This window comes from Scylla paramamosain, chromosome 22 (assembly GCF_035594125.1).
Source record: "Scylla paramamosain isolate STU-SP2022 chromosome 22, ASM3559412v1, whole genome shotgun sequence".
NCBI classification, from domain to species: Eukaryota; Metazoa; Arthropoda; class Malacostraca; order Decapoda; family Portunidae; genus Scylla; species Scylla paramamosain.
This window is the reverse complement of record NC_087172.1, coordinates 465,357-481,591: the sequence shown is the minus strand read 5'-3', so window position 1 is coordinate 481,591 and position 16,235 is coordinate 465,357. Positions and strand designations below refer to the sequence as shown.

The 16,235-nt window shown below is 46.9% G+C and overlaps 1 protein-coding gene across 2 annotated transcripts; it reads right to left on the bottom strand.

Annotated features, from left to right (window-relative positions):
• Window positions 1–1,053: 1,053 nt before the first annotated feature.
• LOC135111386 (uncharacterized) lies at window positions 1,054–15,878 on the bottom strand. 2 transcript variants are annotated; one of them, XM_064024609.1, is made up of 5 exons: window positions 13,478–15,878; window positions 13,282–13,377; window positions 13,120–13,203; window positions 12,865–13,028; window positions 2,018–2,273 (listed from the first exon to the last, which is right to left on the bottom strand). In XM_064024609.1, the coding sequence occupies exons 1-5, from the start codon at window positions 13,659–13,661 to the stop codon at window positions 2,157–2,159; spliced, it is 645 nt and encodes a 214-aa protein (XP_063880679.1). In that variant the 5' UTR covers window positions 13,662–15,878; the 3' UTR covers window positions 2,018–2,156. The 2 variants fall into 2 exon arrangements, with proteins under 2 accessions (XP_063880680.1, XP_063880679.1); XM_064024610.1 differs by lacking the exons at window positions 12,865–13,028; window positions 13,120–13,203; window positions 13,282–13,377; window positions 13,478–15,878 and adding an exon at window positions 2,430–2,574 and having other exon boundaries at window positions 1,054–2,273.
• Between the last annotated feature and the right edge of the window lie 357 nt (window positions 15,879–16,235).

Genomic DNA, 16,235 nt, shown 5'->3' with positions numbered 1-16,235 from the left:
TTTCTTTATTTTGTCTTTCTTTCTTTCCTTCCTTTTTTCTATCATGTTGCACCTTCACAGCAGCTCCCATTTTTCGTCCATATCTATTTCCTCTCTCTCCTCTCTCTCTCTCTCTCCTCTCTCTCTCTCTCTCTCTCTCTCTCTCTCTCTCTCTCTCTCTCTCTCTCTCTCTCTCTCTCGCTCTCTCTCTCTCTCTCTCTCTCCTCTCTCTCTCTCTCTCCACTCGTCTTCGTCGTCGTTGTCCTCCTCCTCCTCCTCCTCCTCCTCCTCCTCCTCCTCCTCCTCCTCCTCCTCCTCCTCCTCCTCCTCCTCCTCGTCGTCGTCGTCAGTAGTTGGGAAATTGCCATGGGGGTCGCCCCCCTAAAAAGGCTTGCCGCTGAGGTCCCCATTGCATGGGGACCTCAGTGGCAAGCCTTTTTAGGGGGGCTCGACCCCCATGGCAATTACCCGGAGTGGCAATCCATTTCAGGATGGAGACCCTGACTGTAAATAGAGTGTTGGGGGATGGGAGAGGGAGGGAGGGGGGGGGGAGGGAGGGGGGGGGGAGGGGGGGGGGGAGGGGGATCCCACCCCCACCCCAGGAGCGACTCTGATGGCATGCCATATTGTGAGTGTGGGGTTGATCAAGTTGCAATGGGGAAACCTGACAGCAATTTTCCGTAGACTTCAGTGGCAGTCCATGACAGGATGGAGACCCAGGCTTGGGAAAGGGAGGATGGCGATTCACGACGGCAACACCAAGGGGTTGGGGGGGGAGGGAGGGGGGAGGGACGGTGACGGCGACACTGACGGAGAGGTGGGGGGGGCGTGCGTCCTTATCCTTCGGCGACGATGGAATGACTAAATGAATCAATGATGGTGGGTGGAAAATAATTGAGTGAAAGGAGGGGGGAGGGTGTGGACTGGCGGCCAGACGTGGAAGTCGCCACACACACGCGTGGCTAGGGGACTGTGACGGCAATGCCGTGTAGGTCGCCCTTTCACGTCCCCCCCCACCCCCAACCCACCCACCCAGGGGCGACTCTGACGGCAAGCCATATTGCGATGTTGATCCTGATAGCAATTTTCCATAGATCCATGCTTGGGAAGGGGGGGGTGATTCACGACGGCAAACACCAAGGGGGGGGAGGGAGGGGGGAGGGACGGTGACGGCGACACTGACGGAGAGGTGAGGGGGCGTGCGTCCTTATGCTTCGGCGACGATGGAATGACTAATGAATCAATGATGGTGGGCGGAAAATAATTGAGTGAAAAGGGGGTGGAGGGGGGGAGGAGAGGTGATGGGGGGGCTGGCGGGCAGACGTGGCAGCCGCCCGCCACACACGCGTGATTAGGGGGACTCTGACGGCGCCTGCCATAGAAGTCGCCCTTTCCCTTTCATTCACGGAATCCTGGAGGGTGGGATGACCGAGTGTTGCCATCACGCGTTCCCTCCGACATCTCAATACATCCCCTATGGTCAAGGTCGTCGCGACTGCCGCACGAGATCCCGTTACCTGTCCATCCTTTTTACCTGGAGAAAGCGTCTGTGACGGCCAGGGCGGAGCGGCGGCCTCTTCCACTTTCACCGACCACCAGCGGCATGGCTGACGTAATACTTATGTCGGATGGCGGTCTTATTACTATCATTATTATTATTATTATTATTAATATTATTATTATTATTATTATTATTATTAGAAAGGTTATGCAGAGTCGATGGAACATTTTATTTTTATTAGGACAAATACAGCTCATTGCTTATTAGGGCAAATACATCTCTTTCATTCAAAACATTTGCGAATTGAAGGCGAAGAGATCATCGTCATCGCTGTCAATGACGGGCGTAGTTTTAATAACTCTAGGAACCAGCTTCTTACGAGGGGCGGCTGGAGCAACGGGGAGTTTTGGTGTGCTGTCGTCCTCTGGCGTGTTAGGGGGAATATTTTTTTTTTTTCTGTTTTCCTGCGACTTCTTCTTCACCTCCTGACCCTCTTTGCCGCCTACTGTCGACTCATCTGACCGTTGCGGGTGTGCTTCGGTCGGAGGTGGCATCAGCGACTCCTGAGGTGGCGGAATCGACTGCGATGTCGGCTGCTGCTGTTGCGACTCCTGTCCTGATGGAGCGTCAGGAGGTGGGCTGGCCGGCAGTGGCGACATGTCGTCATCACTAAAGATCAATTTCTTCTTTGCAGGTTCTGACATTTTCTCCACATTGACATCCTCATGGTCAGCACGGCTTCGCTTACCCCCAGCATCGCCCAGATAGATATCAAAGCGGAAAGAGATGCGTTCTGTAACAGACAAAAAAAAAAAAAAAACGATGAGAACAATGGAAAAGTTTTTATTTCCCCTCCCACTCTCCCTCTTCTTATTCATTGGCAAAGAACGTTAATGTAATTTACAATGGTGAAGATGTCAGATGCCGTGCAAGGTAATGGCGTACTCACCCGCAGTTCTCAAGATGAAATGTTTGTTAGCTTGCTCCATTCTTGGAGATGAGGCTTCGACGTCCGACTGGGTTGAGAGGTGATGGCGAAGTGACGCTTATCCGTCAGCAATTACCCCATATTGACCCCCTTTCCCACCCCCACCCCACCCCCCAATCTACCTTATTACCGCTTTACAGATGTTACGACATCTCGCCTGGCTGCCGGCTGGGCAAAACGTAGGCATGCAATGCGGCATATTACGAAATATTACGTATGCCATACGAGTAATTTTTTTGTCATTATATAGATATTGATGCTTTTTGAAGGTGGCGTGAATAATGCACATTGCACGTTTTAATGTATGCCAACTCAGTAGAAGGCAAAAGAACATGCAATAAATGCCACACACGAGGGAATTCAACCCCTGAAGTCGATAATTTAATGTGCTAATTTTCATATGTGGACAAGTTTGCATAAAATGATGTAAGACAGCGGAATTGTATTTGGGATGCAAGTTATAGCTATCGTAATAGCCTATGGTCTGACTTTGAAAATTAAGATAAACAGTAATCCAGTGGCCCATGGTCTTTGAGTCACTCAATGTATTTAGAATGAAAACGCATGGCTTCACCTGTTTTCTGGCAAGATTTATCAGATCTGTCACATGGCGATGATCGTGACAGCCTAAAAAATAAACTCGATCGCCCAAGATGCCTGCTAGACCGGCCTGTATTTCACGTGCATTCATGACGGCTTATGCGCGGACAATGCAGCGAACGTGACGATAATGATCAATTTCTATGACGCCAGTAGTGTCGGCGAAAAACATTATGACGCGGTTGTGATTACGTCCCTTGGCAAACGACAGATTAATTCTTAGATTTCCTGATTTATCCAGAGGGATGGCATTGTGCACGTCCTCCGTCACAAAGTTAAAGAAACATACTGTCCGACCTTTATTGAATGCATCAAATGTTAGGGAATTACGCGTGTCCAATCCTAGTGACTCAAGGGTCGTGTAAAACAATTTTGACGCGTGATGCGGGAAAGAGCTGCGAACGTTATAAATGGTCGCCCCGTTCACGGTGATATGTACATGTGACAGATCGGCGTGTTGAAAATATAAACCATTCTTATCAATTACGCCTTGTAAGCTGTCCATATCAACTATTGCCATGGTCAAATTTTGAGGTATGATTTGCGCGAAAGGTAATTCGGCAATCAAAGACGTTTGATTGGCGGCTAACACATACGTTTTATTGAGCGTTCTATTAAAAGTGTATTGCATTGGATTTCGAGTCAAGGAGTTATTTAACGATTCTAAGGCGGGCGGATGTGGCGTGACGCGGTCAACCCATAACTTAGCCATCTCGAGCTTAAATTTGAAACTGCTGGCATCTTGGTGTGAATTAAGAATCCATGTTTTGTTAGCCAATTCTAATCGAATTCTCACATCAACAGAGTCAAGCAGATAAGCGTCCAGACTTGATATATCCGAAAACAAAGGCGCAGTCATCGAAATGCCGTGCGTTTTACAATCTTTCATCATTTGTTTCTCGTCTTTATTCCCTCCCGTGAAATAGTCTTCATCAAATTTATTGATTATGCCTTTTGATCCATCATAATCACGATGGTAGAAGGCGACGCGACCGATAGAGTCAATTTTATCCTGAGGGATTGTTGTAATCATTTTAATGAAGGCGTGATAGTTGAACAAAGAGGATGACTCCACAAGCTGTTCGTTAAAATAACAAGCGCATGACTTAAACATCGTATTATTCAAACCATTACTAAAAACGACGTGATCGCCATCGTCTAGTGGCGCGCCGTCTGCCTTCGTCGCGCTAACTCGCAATTCTAGAGACAGCGTTGATAGATCCAAAAATTGCCCTGGAATACCAGGCAGTCTAAATTCAATGTAAGGATCGTTGATCCCCGCATGATTATTAGCATTTGCATCTAAATTAACGGGTAATACGTCCAACTTTCCCCTCGCAGCGACTGACGATTCGATGGTATGCAAGCGATTCACCCGCGGAAAGTTCTCACTCACGGCCGTCAGATAATTGCTCAGGGGGGTGGAGGTCGCTCCACCCTGCACATCCGGACCGTAATGAGTCATCTTTGCGACTAAGCTAAATATTGAAGATATCTGCTTTATAGCAAGTCTTTCTTTTCAGTTGCCTGGTTGGTGGTTTTCTCTTTTTTTTTTTTTTTCCGACTCCAACTTTCCTCTTTTTCATTACTCGTCCGCCTCGAACTATCCTTTCCCCCACACCCTTCACGGCTGCAACACCTCTATTTCTTAATGATTCGCGAAGTCGCTTCCCTTCTAAAACATCTGTTAATAAACCTTTTCCCATTTGGAGCGCTTCGGGTGCTACAGTGCGCATGAGAAAGGGAATTGCTCTTTTAGCAAAGCCACTCAAAACGGAAAATAGACCGCCACCTCTTCTTGAATGGGGTGGAATAAAAACCCGAATGTCGTCTAAGCCTCCACCTTTGCTTTGCGTAAAAAGCAAGTCGTATTCCGCTCGAGTGGGAGGTGTGAACGCTCTCGTCATGATGGTTGTCACGTCATGAATAAGACGTCGAGCATAATCACCGGCTATTTATTTCTGTCTGATATGCTGCTCCCGCCATGATCAAAATAAATAATAACGGTCACCCCAATTAAGGAATACATTTATACTCGATTTGTCAAACACACATCAACTTTATTTTAAAATTTACATGATATAGTTATTCAGACTTCCTCACCAGAATAGTTTCAACTCCAAAAGGTTGAAGTCGCTGCGCCAGCCCTTCCACCATAGGCAGGTAATTATTCTTCCACTCATCCTGGCAGCGACCTCTACATCCCAGTCCTTCCGGGATAATAATTTGCTCTACTTCAGCGTTCGCCATGGCTAGCAGGGCAATCTTTTTCAGGCAATTCTGGAAGTGTTGACGTCGATTCACGCTTGTATCCATCTTGAGTCCTTCCACGTAAGGCAAATCCTTCGACGTCGCGATTGCCTGTCGCGCCTTCTCGTTTCCCTCGACGGCCTCGCCCCAACCATACTGAGTCACGCAGGCCACCAGGTGAGGGAGATTTACGCTTCCTGTGGGAGGCGCGTGGATAATGATACGTCCTGGGTCATCTCTCGTGTCTGCCGTGGCCCGATGAAGCGAGTAGAGTCTCTTTCTAGCTGCATGTGTATTCTCGTATGGGTAAATCGTTTTGAGATCCCGCGCAATCCCACTCGGTTCGGTGGAGACGGCATTTACTGAATAAATGATATAACAGCGGCGGTCGCGGAAGATGCCATCGGTCAGCTTGCCCTCGACCACCTTCATCTTGACGAGTAATTGGAGGGCTGATCCACACGTTGAACCCTCTGTGAGGGGAGTGAGGGGGAAATGTGTCATCGCAGACCTTTATTCACACGTATTGGTCGATATTACACCTTCTGCGTAGTAGAATTTATTCATTCAAATTGACGCAGGTGTTATTTTTTTTTCCTTTGTTGGTGGGAAGGGATGGAGGGCGGGGAACGTATTATTTATTAGGGGATGTGGGTTAGGGGGGGGGGTGAACCTTTTTTTGACCATAACCCTCATCAATTATCCATCCGTGGGCCTGCACCCCTGACGCGCCTAACACGTGCTCTCATGTATTATTGATGTACTTACTCGTTTACAGAGTAAGATGGGGAGCTTTCTCATTTAATATGCTTCCCAGATGTCACCGACCCCGCCACCTATCAGTTTACTTCGTTGAGTCGTATTTCTGATGGCATCCGCGGGGAGTTGCGCCATGCGAAGTAGCAGTGATAATAATGGACGCTTATCGGGTGAAAGTCTTTTCGCGGCCCCCTTTTCGTGACCGAGTACTCGTATGAGATCAAACACGCTTATGCCAGAAAATGGTGGAAGTAAGTTACCGCGCTCATCCCATGAAATCCCAGGTTTACCCTCCAATAATTTCAAGAGAGATAAACCATATTCTCTAAAGGAAGGAGGAACGGCAACTCGAATCAAATCATCCAAGGGTGGATTGACAGGTGCGCGTGGTGGTGGCGTCACGCTGGCGGCGTCGGGGAGGGCGGCGGCCGGTAGCGGAAGTGAAGTTTTTTTTTTTTTCTTGACTTGTTTTGACGTGAATCGGTGCTGAGTTGTGCTGTCGGTCGGTTTAAACTTACACCTCTCGGCAACTGAGACGGGAACTAAACAATATTCTTTCATCTCTGTAGTAAACTTGTTATTGCCGACACGGCTATCGGGAGTAACGCGGCCAATATGTTACCACCTCGTTTGGAGATTAGAATCGCTTTCTTCTTGTACACGGGCGTCTTCTTCAAGGCTACAGTGCGAATATCACTCTTGAATTTTTTCAGGCGGTTAATGATGGTATCGTCGTCCGTCAGGCGTCTCTTCAAAAAGTTGGCGAATATTTCCGAGATGCAATTGACTTCGCGCTTATTCAAACTTTGCAAGACCTGCTTCCGCAATTTAGGGGTGACGTGCGAGAGGAGAAAAACCAAATCCTTGTACTTCAATATCAATGGTTTTTCCTCATCCATATCTTATACTAAGTCGTCCGCATCTATCCAGCTGTCAAATTTATCTGGGTACCCACGCCAGTGGACGAAGTACTTTCTCTTACCTCGCTCGACCTTCGATCGTAATATATCGACCTGGTAATGTGAGGGAAGAGAGGACTTGATTAATTCTTCCCTGTAGAAAGCGCCGGTCACGTCCTCCCCCGCCAAATCCCTTATGAAATAAATAGGGATTTTATGTGAGTAATCCACACGACTTATCTTAAAAAGCTCCTCGGTATTGTTGACGGTATAACCCTTATTGAATTTAAATTGCGTTCGGGAAGCACGTTGCAAGCGTACAATGTCTCCCACGTCTAATTTATGACTGACAACTTTCTTTCCCCTTGGCCGATTTAAATACATTCGTTTAAATTGCTTCCTGACTTGTGACAGCTCGCGGAGGTGGTGAACCTGAGCCGGCGTTTGGTTGCCGCCCAAACCGCGGTGTGGGGTGTGATTGTACGTATTTATTAGGGTGGGCAAGACGTTAATATACGTCAGTGTGTTGTTCTGCGTGAGATATTTATATATTTTTGTCTTTATGGTTCGGATGACCCTTTCTGCCAAACTCGCCTTTGTTTCACGCGAGTAATTGGAATACAAGGTAATACCTTTCAAAGTTAGATATTTTTTCACTGCTTGATTATAAAATTCGGATCCCTGATCGGTAAAAAGACGCGACACGCCTGTAAAACTCCCCGACTCTAGAACTTTTTTCAGCGCTTGCAGGCTACTGTGTCCGGATTTACTTGTCAGCGTTGCCACTTTCAAGTATCTGCTGAAAACGTCCAGGCAAAACATGATGTATCGGACGCCGCCATTGTGTCTGTGCAGCCTCGCAAAATCAGCCAAATCGCAAGTTAAAATGACGGACGGTTTAGGAGCGAGAATTTTTCGTCGCGGAAAACGTTTCAGTGTCGGCTTGTGAAGCGTATAAGTGCGGTTGCCCTGCAGAAATGCCCTCACATCGCGGAGTGTTAGATTCTTATCCCTTTTCTTCCCCTCTCTGTAGAGTGCTTGCACACCTCCTAAAGCCGCAGGATTCGTCATATCCCGGTAAAGTTCGTCCAAAACGGCGTTCATAGCAGATAGACTTTCTCACAGGGTGGCTCATCCACAATATTCGTGCGCAGTTGAATTTCTTCGGGTGCGTTCGGGGATAAATCACACAACAAATAACCGTGATCTCGTCTAAGCACGACATTTTTATAAATTTCCACAAAGTGTTTGGCGCGCTCCCTTCCATAAAGTTGCCTGCCCAGACATTCAATTTGATATATATCTCTGTTTTTCATAAGAATGTAATGTGAGGCATTTAAAGTTATCGTTCTAGCATACTTTCCGGGGAAAAAGACATTCTGTGCTATCATTATAACTGACAAATTTTTATGTCTCCCTTTGGTGAAAGCCTCTGCTATCGTTTGAGAATTGCCAGCCGTGAGGAAATTGTCATCTAATATCAGGAGTGTGTGCGTTTGCGGGTCGGCGTATGGACTGTTATCATCCATCACGGGATCAATAATTTTCTCATGCACTTCGACCTTATCTTGAAAAGGGGAATTCTGCTGCAGCGAATGCGATGAGACGCCACAAATGATAATTCTGTTAAATCCATGCTGATATTTCTCTATAATTTTATTGCAGAGGTGTGTTTTGCCGGAATTTGTATAACCTGCAATAATTATGCGTGCAGGATATCTGAAGAGATTCAGCATCTCTTCGCTAAATGTCTTGTCCATGTTAAGTTCAGAGGGTTACTAAAAGACGCTACGATATGTTTACAGTATTTATTACTTAACCTTTATTTACATGGTCATGTAGGTAACAGCATAACTAACCTCCCAGCTGCATCCTCATCCCTGCCTTCTAATTATGACGTGGATCTCCCCCGACCCACACCTCTTCCTCAACCTCCCCCCTTCTCCCCCCTCTCCTTAACCTAAGTACAAATGTTCTTACATTACCTCCTCCTCCTCATCCTCCTTATCCCCACGTGGGCAGTACAAATGTCCTTACAGTACATGAACAATCTCCTCATTCCTCTCCTTAACTCCATACTCAAAACAAATGTTCTTACATTACATGAATGGCAGCTGCTGGCGGCCGCGGTCTCTCTCCACCCCTTAATTATGACGTGAATAATGTCATGGAAGGCCACTCCCGATCACGACACAACCCATCCTCCACCTCCCCCTCTTCCTTAGCCTACGTGGTCAGAGCAAATGTTTTTTTACATTACATGAAGGGTGTCTGCTAGCAGCTGCGTCCTCTCTTTCTCTACCCCTTAATCATGATGTGAATAATGCCGCGGAAAGTCTCTCCCGATCACGCCACAGACCACTCATTACCCCATCCTCCCCCTCTTCCTCCCCCTCTTCCTCCTCCTCCTCCTCCTCCTCCTCCTCCTCCTCCTCTTCCTCATCCACCTCCACCTCCCCCACATCCACCGCCACCTCCTCTTCCATCTCATTCTCCACATCTCTTTCCCGCGGATCATTGTCGGGGTGATAATACGCCCTTGAGGTATAGCCATCGACGTGAAAGCGCTTGTCGTCAAAATGTGACAACGTTCGCTTTCGCATACGAGTGGTACAAATTTGTCCTTTCACATTCCTGATATTATAGCAATCCACCATCCCACATGCGACATTATTAAGTGTTTCCCTATACTGCTGATGCAATATATTTTGCTGAAGGTGAGTTGGAATGCCTTTACCTCGAGATACTTGCTTGTCATCTTCCAACAGCAGCGAATACATCTTTGGCTTTAATATAATCGCCTCTTTGATGAGCGTGGATCCGGTTTCAGATTTCAACAAGCCTAGTTGACCCTTCCGCTCCCCATTAAAACACGGGTGATCTGAAGCAAAGTTACTGGTGTCGAGAAAATTTGCCATGGGTCCATGTTTCAGTTCATCATTTAAGTTTGTAGGTATGTGCAGACTGAAAATGAAACTGTCAGTATCTTCATAAGCTAATTTAGCTCTCTCCCCATAATTAGCTTTGATGACACGATACCAAAAGTTGTACATGTACTTCTTTGCCACTTCTAAAATATGGTATCCCAAGTAATTTGGCTGCCTGATTTTAATCGTGTTCTTACTGTTGACACATATGACTCGGTCCTCGCCTAATTGGTGGACCCTTTTAAAGGATGGATTTCTTGCATACTTCAGGAAAGACTTTCTTTTTGTCACTAATTTCTGCTGGAGGCCATACTTCACTTCAGATAACATGGATCTACCATAAACTGCGTTTGACATCAGTTTGCAAATGCGATTTTTAATGGCGCACGTCTCATTTTTACGCTGAGCGACGTTCCTTTCTATGAAAGGTTTCAGGTATGGAGCCTGTCTGAACCTATATATAGCATGAACACATTGTATTTCCAGTCCAAGTGAGAGTAAAAGTTGCAGCAATTCCAGACTGATGAGATGATCTTTCAGTCCCTTATGACTGGCCACGAGTTTACGATTTTTCCTCCCCAGCTTACGACCCTCAGCTTCTAACAGTCTTTTACTGTACGGTGAGATGTCATCTTCTGTAATAGTCATGTGTGCGAGGCACAGAGGGAACTCGTCCGTGATCCGAGCTACGTCGGGGGAAACGTCACAGCTGTCTAAATGCAGCCAGTAACCGACGTCGCCATCTGTCGCATGATTCTGGATGCCAACTTCAAAAAAATCATCCATCTCTGACTGAGAAAGCTTTTTGATGTCACCCATAGGCAGGGGGGAACACATAACGCTTGCATATAATGAATTATAGTCCAGATAGAACACATAGGTGCCGGGTCCACCGTCGGGTTCGTGGTTTGACTGCAGGTGTGGCCTGACGCAAGTTACAAAGCCTCCTCGTACATTTCTTTTGATCAGGTGATACATGTTAGGGTCGTAAGGTGGATCAAGTTGAACGCCTGTCGACTTTAAAAAAGCGTCATAAGCATAAGAAGACAGTGACACGTAATGTGACACGTCCAGCCCATAAAATTCATGCAGGTATGATCTATATTTGAGATATGTGTCGGCTAATAATCCCACATCAATCTCACAATACAGTCTTATGTAATCGCCTAAAGTGCGGCAGGATGTCATACTCCACACGCTTTGAGCGTGTTCATATTCTCCAGGTGGCAGAGCCTTCCCCTTGAGCGTGTCATAAAATGCCTCACGAGGTGGCAATTGTCGATCTTCTAAGCGGCCAAGGTCGGTGATGTACTCATAACAAAGAAACTGTTTTTGAGTGCAAATTACACGCCTTACATCCTCGGGGAGGTAATTCACCATTTCCTGGGCGTAACGCGTGCTATAGCCCGCCTGCACGTGACTCTGAGCGAGATGACCGAGGCCAGCATTCATAATGGAAAGCGTGTCCTGAAACTGCAATTCCTTAATCCTTACTTTCAATAAATGCGATTCTGACTTGGCAAGGATGTCCACGTGCGACTCTGGCAAGTGAAGGTCTTTTATGATTAAGGAGACGTCAAAGCTCATATTATGTGCCAGAGTAATGAGATATTTCCTCATGTCACGACACTGGAGGTTGCATCGCGCGCACAAAGCCCCCTTGTAATTATTTTGTGGTAATGAGTGGTCGTGATGTTTATGAGGTGGGGTTTTCACATTAAAGGGTTGATGGCAGAGCTCGCAGTGACGCTGACGTTTGAAGTGGGCTTCATCCTCCGCAGACATGCTAATTGGATAGCTAACTACACTTTCCTTGATGATTCCCCAAGCATTGGATAGGCTATCAATGAAATTATTCACGGGATCTTCACCGAAATAACTTCTCTTTTCCACGACATCTCCATGCCTATTGATGATGAGATACGAGTATCCAATTGGATCATGTTCAGCTATCACACTCCTATTCTCCTTAGGTTTTATCATAGTTTCAAAATCAAAAAATGCTAAGTATGCAGGCTGATAGGTGTAGGCAAAATTTTTAAATTTTACTTTTTCACCGTCACCTGGAAAGAGAAGAGTTTGAGTGAAGTCGCAGTGACACTCGTGATCGCTCAAACTGACAGACTTGGGAACTGAGCTGAAACATACTTTGCAAAACTGATGACCCTCTGGGGTGGGACTGCTTCTCGTCAATTTCCGGTGCAGCTTCTCCACGTCTTTAATGAGCGTCATATGTTTTCCACCTAGTAAAAGGAGTGAGACTACAGTTTTATACTTCCGCGAGCCTTTTCTTGATAATGTTAAATAGTATATCTCACCGCTTTTTGTCAGTGTATAAACGTCCAGAGACAGACAATTTAACCTTTCTAACTGACTCAAGTTCTCCCAAGTCACTGGACTGCCTACTTTTCCGCGCGTGACGTATTTCTCTCCGCCATGCCGTCTCCGTAATATTTTTGGAATTCTTTTCCAAGGTACACCTCGAGCATGAAGTCTGAAAGCCGCCAAACACTGAATAACACAGGATGAATGTCGGCCATCAGGATTGAAAATTTCATTCCCTCCTCGCACGCCTCTAGGATAAGCAACATAATCTCCTATGCCACTACATGCGACATGCAAGCAATAGTTGATGAAAAAATTCTGTACTCTTGAAATGATAAAACCAGATCCTTCAGTCTCGCTGGTAAGGCTTTCCAGCCGACTGTTCAGCTGATGGATCCATAAATCAACAAGGTCAGGCACATCTTGATAGGTGATCAGTCGTGCTCTAAAAGCAATATGAATGACTCGATGTTCATCCTCGCCTAAGGTAGAGAATTTCACTAGTAACAGAGAAATGTGTGAAAATATTTTCAGGGTGGGGGGGAATGGCGAGCCGTGTGACGTGAAATATGATCTAATTTCCCGTATAAAGAACTCCCTGTATTCGGTAAGTAGACCGAGTGGATCTCTGCTTACATGATCAGGTATGTCATATTGATGTCTGGTGAAGCTCCTCATAAAATTTTCCCTCGAGTCAATTAACCGCGGCTCTTCCGGCATCCCGCGCTCGTCAAGGTCTGCATCCGCCGACTCTCCTGCCATGCTGCGCTCATCGTGGTCCGCCTCCGCTTGTGGCGTGTCTGGGAAGAAAAAATAGAAGTAGCAGCGACAGTTTATTATTATTATTATTATTATTATTATTATTATTATTATTATTGAATTGATATTTACCTTGTGTAGGTAGTGAAGGACTTGAAGTCTCGGAAGAATTGAATACGTTCCCCGATAATCCACTCGGTCCCGGCCGTGGCGAGTCTTAAAAAAAAGAATATTAGTAGTGGCGGTGGCACCGTATTTATTGCTTTATTATTTGTAGTATTTTTTTTTTCTCACCTCTTCCCCCGCCTCCGCGTGGGATGTCGCCTTGTGACGTCCGCCGACGTGGGCCTTCTACGCCGGCGTTCTGCTCAACCTCAATCGAGTGTGAGCCTGTACAGGAAGATGTGCTCAGAGCTCAAACTTGTAAAGATTGACAGTCATTTCATCTTTATTATTATACATTCCCGCCAAAATAAGTAATAATGCTTACCAGAAGAAGCAGGATTGCCAACTTCGCAGGTGTGTTCTGGCGGTGGATGTGGAAACAGAAGTCCACACCGCTCGCATAAATCACACTGGTCTTCCACACATGAGGGGCAGGATGGATTAGTGCGCCATCTCCCACACACTTCACATAAAATCCGCGCCTCTGCTGTTCCACAGTGAACACCCATTTTCTTTTCTTTTTTTTTCTATAACATTGTCAACACTTTGTCCCGGCCGCCATGCCGCGCGGGGAAACACTGAAGCTTCCCGCGCAGATGGTCGCGAGGCGCGTGCCTTGACTCGGAAGTAGGCAACACCTGCCTGTTTCATTATCCTCCACTCCACCCATTATCCCACCTTGATCGATTCTCTTCAAAATTTTACGTCCGAGACGCAAAGTTAACGTGGTCTTATATGTAACACGCAAGTAACACTGTTTTCCCCATCTTCAAACTGAATAGGTTTGCCTCTTTGATTAGCAATTTTGATGGCCACACTCTCTATAGTTGATGCAGAAAGTGGTTTATACGTAATTGAATTCGCACCTTTACTGGTGCTGTCGCCGGGGAGTGGTATGACGTCTAATATATTAACTAGTTGGTTGCCAAATCGCGAGGGGGAAATGATGTCGGTATAAACGTACATATAATCCGTCCCTGCATCAGCTCGCGGTACGTATTGAGCGAATAATTTTATGGGTGATGAGGAGGAAGCTTCGCTGGCGTCGGAAGATGAAATGCCGTCGCCAGATCTTTGAAAGTAGACGGTGTAGCGAAAATTTGGATTGAAACCCAGAATGTGAGCTATATGCGATGCAAATTTTATACTTATATCACTGTAAATACGATCGTCATTAGGAGGGACAATCGCGTTATTCACAACGACCCGCTCCAAGTCGCGGTCATAATAAATGATATCCGAGTAAGGGAAATAGATCTTAAAGGAGTCATTCAAGATTGCTTGAAGTTCTCTCACTATCTGTCCATTAATTGCCTTAGTTATGGCCGGTATGTTCTTATCGGTAAAATTGGAGATGATATTCCTTTCCGGTAGATAGGTATACATATTATATTCATACATATCAAAGTCTGACTGCTTAACCCGACCATAGAACGATATACTGGAATTTGGATCCCCTTCCGCAATGCAGTAGAAATATTTAGGGAATAAAATATTACACAGGCCGACTTCATAATCCCTGCCGGTGTCTAAATGAATGGGTAAGATTCTGTTTTCAAATTCTGTTGTTGTGTTGTTGGGAAATGACCTACCACCTGCAAGAGAAGATAGGTATACGTATATATCGTCACTATCTCTCAATGACATGTTTTTTAAACCCTGTCAACTAACAGACTGACTTTAAACTTTACCTTTTCATGACATATATACGTCGGCAGACTGGAGATTATGGCGGTACGACGTGGATAGTCGCGACGACCTTGACCATAGGGGAATGTACTGAGATATCGGAGGGAGCACGTGTCGGCTATAATAATAATAATAATAGTAATAATAATAATAATAATAATAATAATAATAATAATAATAATGATAGTAATAAGACCGCCATCCGACATAAGTATTACGTCAGCCATGCCGCTGGTGGTCGGTGAAAGTGGAAGAGGCCGCCGCTCCGCCCTGGCCGTCACAGACGCTTTCTCCAGGTAAAAAGGATGGACAGGTAACGGGATCTCGTGCGGCAGTCGCGACGACCTTGACCATAGGGGATGTATTGAGATGTCGGAGGGAACGCGTGATGGCAACACTCGGTCATCCCACCCTCCAGGATTCCGTGAATGAAAGGGAAAGGGCGACTTCTATGGCAGGCGCCGTCAGAGTCCCCCTAATCACGCGTGTGTGGCGGGCGGCTGCCACGTCTGCCCGCCAGCCCCCCCCATCACCTCTCCTCCCCCCCTCCACCCCCTTTTCACTCAATTATTTTCCGCCCACCATCATTGATTCATTAGTCATTCCATCGTCGCCGAAGCATAAGGACGCACGCCCCCTCACCTCTCCGTCAGTGTCGCCGTCACCGTCCCTCCCCCCTCCCTCCCCCCCCTTGGTGTTTGCCGTCGTGAATCACCCCCCCCTTCCCAAGCATGGATCTATGGAAAATTGCTATCAGGATCAACATCGCAATATGGCTTGCCGTCAGAGTCGCCCCTGGGTGGGTGGGTTGGGGGTGGGGGGGGACGTGAAAGGGCGACCTACACGGCATTGCCGTCACAGTCCCCTAGCCACGCGTGTGTGTGGCGACTTCCACGTCTGGCCGCCAGTCCACACCCTCCCCCCTCCTTTCACTCAATTATTTTCCACCCACCATCATTGATTCATTTAGTCATTCCATCGTCGCCGAAGGATAAGGACGCACGCCCCCCCCACCTCTCCGTCAGTGTCGCCGTCACCGTCCCTCCCCCCTCCCTCCCCCCCCAACCCCTTGGTGTTGCCGTCGTGAATCGCCATCCTCCCTTTCCCAAGCCTGGGTCTCCATCCTGTCATGGACTGCCACTGAAGTCTACGGAAAATTGCTGTCAGGTTTCCCCATTGCAACTTGATCAACCCCACACTCACAATATGGCATGCCATCAGAGTCGCTCCTGGGGTGGGGGTGGGATCCCCCTCCCCCCCCCCCTCCCCCCCCCTCCCTCCCCCCCCCCTCCCTCCCTCTCCCATCCCCCAACACTCTATTTACAGTCAGGGTCTCCATCCTGAAATGGATTGCCACTCCGGGTAATTGCCATGGGGGTCGAGCCCCCCTAAAA

Excerpts from the sequence above, each read along its gene's own strand:
- LOC135111386 (XM_064024609.1), bottom strand. The coding sequence starts at position 13,661 with ATGGGTGTTCACTGTGGAACAGCAGAGGCGCGGATTTTATGTGAAGTG. Across the intron at positions 13,378-13,477 it reads TGGCAATCCTGCTTCTTCTG|GCTCACACTCGATTGAGGTT; the intron begins GTAAGCATTATT and ends CTTCCTGTACAG. Across the intron at positions 13,029-13,119 it reads TCCTTCACTACCTACACAAG|ACACGCCACAAGCGGAGGCG; the intron begins GTAAATATCAAT and ends TTTTCTTCCCAG.